Raw genomic sequence first — 8934 nt, 5'->3', positions numbered from 1 at the left:
ATTTAACATAAAATCTACTTGTTACACCAGTATTTTTTTAAATAGATTTTTTTAAATAAAATCTACTAGCTATATAGTTTTATGTAAATTAAATTTTCGTTTTCAATTTTGGATTGAAATGATTGATAATACTAAATATCTTTTATGTAAAAAAAAATTAAGCCTTTTTTTAATTCGTTTTTTGTTCATTTACATTTTACTATTTTAGAAAGATATTTAATTTACATAAAACTATATAGCTATGTATTTTAGATAAAACTAAATAGCTAGGTATTTTAGATAAAACTAAAAAAATTTAAGCCTTTTTTTAACTCGTTTTTTTTTTTTTTTTGTAAAATAGATATTTAATTTACATAAAACTATATAGCTAGTAGATTTTACTGGTGCAACTAGTAGATTTTATGTAAATTAAATATCTTTCTAAAATAGTAAAATGTAAATGAACAAAAAACAAGTTAAAAATGGCTTAATTTTTTTTTACGTGAAAGATATTTATTATTATTATTATTATTATTATTATTATTATTATTATTATTATTATTATTATTATTATCAATCATATATATCCAAAATTCAAAACGAGTAAAGTTTACATTATTTAAAACTAGTAAGAAATTTAATTTACATAAAACTATATAGCTAGTAGATTTTATTTAAAAAAATCTATTTTAAAAAATACTGGTGTAACAAGTAGATTTTATGTTAAATAAGAAATTTAATAAAAATATGAAAATGAAAAAAATAAAAAGACTTTATGTTAATTAAAAGATATAATAAAAAGATGAAAATAAAAAAATAAATAGATTTTGTAAAATTGATTTAAACTTAAATAAAATTAGGTGTTAGTACCCAAATGTGTTACATTGATAAACTTAAAAAAAAAAAAGCAAGGGTATTTTAGTCATTAATTAACTAATTTTGGTGTTAGTACCCAAAGGTGTTACAAAATTGAAACCATAGAACCTAAATCTGTTAAAATAAAAAGTTAGTACCCAAAGGCGAAATTAGGTATAAACCACAGGACCCATTTGTGTAATTAACTCTTTTATTTTGTTAAATCAAAGGAGTTATTGTATATATTATATAATAAGGCTCCAAAAGTAAAAGATATCCATAGAAACACCTTTAACTTCTGATTATTACCAGTTTTTAATTGAAAGAAAAATAACAAAAGCTTAAGTGAAACTGAACTTTCTTCTACATATCTCAAGATGTGTAGAGAAAACGGGTATACTTTGTGGGTGTTTAAAGAAATTATGAGGATCAACTTTAGCCTTGATTCGAATCAACTTCTTAAAATTCTCTCCTTTCCAGTATCTCTCTCCCCAAACACTTGCTTCTTCATACGTAGCACTTCCAACGCCCAAATCAAGATCATTGTAGTTCGAATACGCCTCCCTCGGGTTCTTGGATACGCATGGTTCCAAAGTCTTGTCAAAGCTTCGGAGCCATGCTACCCGTCTGCGCGATATCGCAGTCTTGTCCGAAGGCTGATCCATAAAGTCCACCCTCTTGAACACCTGGTACAACACCCCAGCTCTATGCGGATACGGAAGTGCTGTATCTGAGTACTCCTCCATCTTCCCACCAAATGTGTACATGAAGAGAGTCTGTGAGTTGTCCATATTTAACTCTATATTTCCCTTTATAATCATGAATATGTAAACGGGTCGTACCCATGTTTCTTGGCGCAGGAAAGAGCAGCTTGGATCTGCGTTTTAATGGTGGGAGTCACAATGAACGGTTTACGAATTAGATAAGATCACATGTTTAGAAATTTTTAGAAATTAAATTTTATAAATTAGTAGAGTAACAAAATTATATGGTAGATAAAATTAAAAAAAAATAATAGTTTGCATAAATGAACATGACTCCATTTTAATTCCCTTTTCATGTCAGATTGTGTAAAAATAACATAGTGAGTTCGCTTTACAAATAGCCAACACTCAATTTTTAACATAAGTTTGAAAAATACATTACAAGGGTCAGAATATACTAGAAAAATTTTTTGGGTATGAAAGTTAGGAAGTAATCTTATCATCCACTAAGTAATTAATGGCTTAGATTAAATGGGTTGAATTGGTCAAAATGGGAGGCGTATGAGTTTTCATTAAGGGTATCCTAGTTCTTCCAAGTCAATAGTTTCTCCCTCCTTCAATTCCCTGTCGTTTTTAAAACATTAGTAACTCTTTCATACGACATTATTTTTTTATAAAAATTGCACCATAAAAACATGAGCGTTTTTTATCTTTAAAACGAGTATACTATTCTATACTTTTGATTTTTTATCGAAAACGCAGATGCGTAAACGTAAGGGATAGAACAACACACTATAACCCAGGTTCTAAAATGCAAGGGGTTTCACATGGTTGATGGTTGTGTTTATGTTTTAACATGGTCATGCCTCTGTTTTAACGTGATCATGTTTCGGTTTTAGCATGATCATGTTCTTTGCACTCAAGTTCTAAAACGTACACTTCAGGTCTAAATGGTTTCACATGGTCATGTTTCTATTTTAACATGGCTATGCCTTTGTTTTAACATGGCCATGCCTCTGTTCTGACATGATCATGCTTGAAGAATGGGTTTTAACATGGTCTTGTTTATGTTTTAATATGGTCATGCCTTTATTCCAACATGATCATGCTTTTATTTTAACATGCTCATGTTCTTTTACACTCCATCTAAAATGCAATGAAACACAGAATCAACATTTTGCACTGCAAATTCTAAAAAGCAATTGAGTTAATTTTAACATGGTCATGTTTGTGTTTATGCTTTAATATGGTCATGGTCATGCTTTTGTTCCAACATGATCATGCTTCTATTTTAGCATGATTATGTTCTTTGCACTTCAGGTTGTAGTAAAACGAAACCCAAAATCAAATATTTTGCACTCCAGGTTCTAAAAAGCAATGGAGTTTTAACATGGGCATGCCTTGGTTCCAACATGGTAATGCCTTTGTCTTAGCATGATCATGTTCATTGCACTGCAAGTTCTAAAATGCAATGGGTTTTAACGTGATCATGCCTTTATTCCAACATGATCATGTTTCTATTTTAGCATGATCATGTTTTTTGCAATCCAGGTTTTAAAACGTAATGAAACCCAAAATAAAAAAATTTCACTACAGGTTCTAAAATGCAAATGATTTTAACATGGTCATGTATATGTTTTAACATGGTCATGCCTTTATTCCAACATGATTATGCTTCTGTCTTAGCATGATCGTGTTCTTTGCACTCGGTTCTAAAATGTAAACTCAATGTCTAAAACGCAACGGGTTTCACATGGTCATGTTTCTATTTTTAACACGGTCATGCCTCGGTTTTAGCATCAAGAATAACAAAAATGAAAAGGAGGACTTTAACTAAAACATAATGAGGTAAAAAACACAATTGAAGTTTGATAACCTAAAACACAATGAAAATAAAAAATACAACTTACAAAAGAACTCCGATTAACGACGGTGGATGGAGAAAGAACTCTGACACACTGTGGAGAAACTAGTTGCGGTGGCGGTGAATGGTGGAATGGTGGTTTCAGATATGAAAAATGCAACAAGTGGTTAAAGGTGGTGGTGGATTCAGATCTTGTTTCCGGCAAGATGGTGGCGATCATAGTGGTGATGTTGGTTGTCATGTGGTAGTTTGTGGTTTTGAAAATGGTAGATTTTGGTATACGGAAAAGCGAAATAAATTGCGGATGTTGTGTTTTTTTTTTGAAGACGATGGGTTTTGACTAAAATGTCACTCCTTATGTTTTTCAACTTTGCCACATATCTTCTTATTATTGTTTCCTACCTTTCCTACCCTAACGATACTTCCTATTTGATCATCTCCCATCTCTACAAACCAACTTCAGGATCTCACATTTTATTTTGTTAAATCAATGGAGATAAGAGCTTCATTTCAATTGTTGGTATATAACAAGGCTCCAAAAATAAAAGAGATTGACAGAATAAACACCTTTAACTTCTGATTATTACCAGTTTATTACATTTAAATGAAAGAAATATAACAAAAGCTTAAGTGAAACTGAACTTTCTTCTACATGTCTTAGAGATGTATAGAGAAAACTGGTATACTTTGTGGGTGCTTAAAGAAATTATGAGGATCAACTTTAGCCTTGATTCCAATCAACTTCTTAAAATTCTCTTTTTTCCAGTACCGCTCTCCCCAAACACTTGCTTCTTCATAAGTAGCACTTCCAACGCCCAAATCAAGATCATTGTAGTTCGAATACGCCTCCCTCGGGTTCTTGGATACGTACGGTTCCAAAGTCTTGTCAAAGCTTCGGAGCCATGCTACCCGTCTGCGCGATATCGCAGTCTTGTCCGAAGGCTGATCCATAAAGTCCACCCTCTTGAACACCTGGTACAACACCCCAGCTCTATGCGGATACGGAAGTGCTGTATCTGAGTACTCCTCCATCTTCCCACCAAATGTGTACATGAAGAGAGTCTGTGAGTTGTCGTTTTCAAACATCTTTCTCCAGAGTTTTCTGAGCCCGCTTTTGGGGATCGGAGTCCGCACATAGTCTGATTTTCCTTTGTAGCTCACCTTGGGGATGGCTGATCGGTTCGCAAGAATCTCGGTTGGGGTCGAGGTGGTAAAGCCTCCAAACTGAAGGGTGGTCTGGACCATTCGTACTTCTTCGCAAATTTCTCGTGTCACATTGAGCTCTGGGAAACCATGGTCCAACAATGGAAGCAGTGTGTCGATACGACCCTGATAAATACCATTAAACAACATTCGAACGGTTTTCTTGGCGGTGTTGCCTACATTTTCGGTGTTAAGTTGAACTCTCATTTGTAAATCACGATTAAATTTTGGTAACACGTATTGATATTTATAGAATATATCCGTTGCACCTTGCTCCAGAGTTATATTCACCGTGAAAAGAGTAACTCTTTCCGGGACTGGAACCAACCTCAGCTTCCATGCAAGAACAATTCCGAAACTGGAAGCACCGCCGCCACGAATCGCCCAAAACAAATCTTCGCCCATCGATTTTCTATCAAGAATATTTCCATTGACATCCATGAAACGAACATCCAAAACATTATCAGCACCGAGCCCGTATTTCCTCAACAGGTTTCCATACCCACCACCGCTCAAGAACCCGCTAACACCCACGCCAGCCCAAATACCAGCCGGAAAATACAAGGTGTCGGTTTTCTGAGAAATAGTGTAGTAGAGTTCACCAAGCAAAGCGCCACCCTGGACCCATGCAGTCCTGTTTGCAACGTTGACGTCTATAGCCCTCATGTTGACGAGATCAAGCATGACAAACGGAACATCCGCGGTGTAAGAGAGGCCCTCGAAGTCATGCCCCCCATCCCGGATCCGCATTTCGTACCCGTGTTTCTTGGCGCAGAAAAGAGCAGCTTGGATCTGCGTTTCGATGGTGGGAGTAACAATGACTGAGGGTTTACGAATGTTGGGGTTGTCGAACCGAATGCTGTCGGCTGCAGCTTGCCAAACCGGTAAGTAAGTAGAGTTAACCGGGGTGAAGATGAGTTGAGAAAAGGTGGTGACATTGTTGGTTTTGGATTGAAGACAGGTTATGAAATCTTCGGAAATGTAGGGTGATGCTCCAAATGAAACACAAAAGGAAAGAGAGAGAACTAAGAGGAACACTGAACAAGTTAGTCGAGAGCTCATCATGTTTTATGTTTTGGTGAGTTTATGGCAATACATAGACCTATTTATATAGAATGAAGAAACAACCGGTTTGACCAAACCATTACAATATGGCCTAGTGGCAAGACCCCTGAAAACTCTACAAACATTCTCCATGAGGTTCAACCTCTCCTAGATAAACATCTTCATTCAAAGAGAATAAGTCTTTTCAACCAGAAAATTAATTATCATTCTAACTTTTGACATTGGATGTGGTCAGATGTCGTTTACCAACACACAATGCGGAAATAACTTGTATATTTTCTTAAAAAACAATAGTTTAAAACATAATTTTCCAAACAAATTCTGTAATTTCTGTATAGAATGAAGAAACAACCTGTTTGACCAAACCATTACAATATGGCCATTCTAGCTTTTGACAATGGATAACGCGGAAATAATATTGAATATTTTTTTAATATATATGCAATTTTTTTTTTCTTTGTAACGCAGCGGTTCAAGGATTAAGTTTGAAAACCAATCACTTTCAGCCTTAAATATTATCTGCATCGCTGATTAACATCTTCCCAATGGAGAATGTTTGTAAATTATTAATTAATCAAATATTTTTTTAAACTACGATTGGAGCCGCGCTTCGTGGCAGGGTTCTAGGAGAGGATGCTGACAAGTATGTATTTGTTACATGATATATTAATGAGTTATTATAGACCATGCAGTCTTTAATTTGAACGACGGTAGAAATAAGAATCAATATGGTTAAGTAAGCACGTCTAGAGTTTAAAGTTAGATTTTACTATGATAAGGGAAATAAAAGAAAATTAAATTTGCTACCTGGTATGTTAAAGAGTTAATATAGACCATGTAGACTTTATTCTAAATGATGATAGAGTTAATATAGACCATGTAGACTTTATTCTAAATGATGGTGAAAATTGGCAAACAACACAATTAAGTAAAAATGTCTAGAGTTAAAAGTTAGTTTTTTACTTATAATAAGTTAAATAACAAAAGAATTAAACTTCTAAAAACCATAAAAGAACAAATATTTATATAAAACAAAAAAAAATACATTTTTTTAAAACTTTAATTAAAGACCATATGATAACTCTATTAAAGTTATGGGGTCGAAACGTAAATCATTTATAGAAAAATAATTACTATTAAACTTTCGTATGATAAATCTATTAAAGATCAGAGGTATAAGCGTAAATCGTTTAAAAAATGAATTATTAGAGTTCGGGAGTCCTATAATAACTCTACTAAAATTTGTAAAAAATACATAAATAATATTATAACATAGATTAAGTAATGAATATCATTATTCACAATTCATTTTGTTATTGTACAGAATAATTTTTTGTTTGAAGATTTATATTTAATAATTAAGTAATTAATCGTTACAATTACGTGAGTTCAAGATTCTTGTTTTCACTCTGATTTTTAACCCTTTGTCTTCTAATTTTTAATTTAAGAAAGTTGATTAAAAAAAACAATAGGTTAAAACATAATATATTACGTTACTAGTTAGTTATTAACGCTTTGTCTTGTTTTAACGCATGTAATACACAAGTTTCTAATCTAGTTATTATCAATGACTACAATAATTTTCCACACAAATTCTGTAATTTCCATCGAATTTTAATAATAAGAATAATTAAGATTACAAATATTGATAATTCAGTTAGTTTTGGATTGTGCTAATCGCAGGGCCGGACCTAGAGGCTTTCAAATCTAGGCAACGGTCTAAGCCCTCCAAAAAATAGGGTCTCAGTATTTTTTTAAAAAAAAAAATTTATATAGTATATGTGTATTACTATATTAGGCCCAAATGAACAAAACAAAAATTATATTTATTGCAATGCTCAATAGAAAAACCGAATTTAAAATAAAAGAGGCCCAATTCTAACTCCAAGCAATATGTAATTCGTAATTAATTTAGGCCGACATCGTCATTCTAGCTAACTGTAACGTCGCATATGATAATTCCGCTCAATTATGTCGCTGACTAGGGAGAAATTTGAGGTGAAATTAGGAGAGATTATTATTGTCGCAATGGTCAACGGCTACTTTTTATAATAATATCTATATATAATTTGAGGTGAAATTAGGAGAAATGATTGGGGAGAAATCACTGTTTTCCCTAAAATCCTAATTGACACCTTGAATCTTTGAGTTATGAATTGTGCTTGCAATTGAGACTTTCGATGTTTTCTTTATACCAATTCAAAGGACCCCCGCCTTTGTAATTTCTTAGGGCCTCCAGAAACGTTGAAACGGCCTTGAATAATCGACTTAACCCCTATTTATTTTTAGTGAATGTGCCCCTTATCAAATAAGTCGTTATAGTGGTTCTATAAAAGCTCATCGTTCGTATGCTACATCTTATATGAGGTGTATAGAAGGACGACTTTCGTATGTTACATATTATATATGAGCCACATGGAATTCTTTAAAATAAAAATAATAACTAAAATAACTGAAAGCAATAGGGAGTGCACTAGTAATATATGTTTTTTAAATGGTTACTTTCATAAAACACAAACAAACAACTCCAGCCCAAAAAAGGCAAGGCGCAAAATAATCCAAACTTACATCAGATCAAAAGAGCACCAATCCGTCAATAGGACTGACCTACAATTCGACCTATGCTTAAATCAAAGAAAATCAAACGGCCTAATATTTACAATAATGTCTTAAATCTTTACCTATTTTTGTCTAAATTTCAATTCATTCCTAGCCTTCCGTATCCATATGCACCAACAAGCCACGACGATAATCCTCTAAAACTTGCTCTTCTTTAGCACAGTAGTAATATATGCGTGATACGTTTTGTCAACACCTTTTTGTTATTGATCATAAATTAAATAATGAAAGTATCATAGTTATCTATTTAAATTATATAATTAAAGAGTACGAAAATACAATGTGAATTATTTTATTTCACATCCTTCATATTATATTATACATATTAACACAAAGTTCGCATGAACAATACACAAAATATTTTTATAATATTATTTATATTTTTGATTATTTTATTATTTTATTATTTAATTGATTTCATTAACTCTATAACATTTATGTAATTTGGTTAAGAGTAGTTCACCTACTTTAGGCCAAATTAAATTACAATTTTGTCCCCGCTTTAAAATTACGATTTTGACATCAGTTTAAAATTACGTTTTTACATCCAGTTAAAAATAAAATTATGTTTTTGCCCCAGTTAAAAATTAAAATTTCGCCCTCGGTTCAAAATTACGATTTTCTCCCGTTTAAATTTACAGTATC

At 32.5% G+C, this 8934-nt stretch overlaps 2 protein-coding genes across 2 annotated transcripts; both read right to left on the bottom strand.

Moving 5' to 3' along the window:
- Positions 1-1175: 1175 nt before the first annotated feature.
- On the bottom strand, positions 1176-1625 carry LOC110873935 (tetrahydrocannabinolic acid synthase). Its single transcript, XM_022122968.1, has one exon. The coding sequence runs from the start codon at positions 1623-1625 to the stop codon at positions 1176-1178; it is 450 nt and encodes a 149-aa protein (XP_021978660.1).
- A 2328-nt stretch (positions 1626-3953) lies between these two features.
- On the bottom strand, positions 3954-5670 carry LOC110871734 (berberine bridge enzyme-like 4). Its single transcript, XM_022120458.2, has one exon. It carries the CDS (start codon positions 5668-5670, stop codon positions 4060-4062), a length of 1611 nt encoding a protein of 536 aa, XP_021976150.1. The 3' UTR covers positions 3954-4059.
- Between the last annotated feature and the right edge of the window lie 3264 nt (positions 5671-8934).

The sequence above is a fragment of the Helianthus annuus genome, chromosome 6, assembly GCF_002127325.2.
Source record: "Helianthus annuus cultivar XRQ/B chromosome 6, HanXRQr2.0-SUNRISE, whole genome shotgun sequence".
Lineage (NCBI taxonomy): Eukaryota > Viridiplantae > Streptophyta > Magnoliopsida > Asterales > Asteraceae > Helianthus > Helianthus annuus.
The sequence above is the reverse complement of the archived record's forward strand: the minus strand, read 5'-3'. Positions and strand labels throughout refer to the sequence as shown.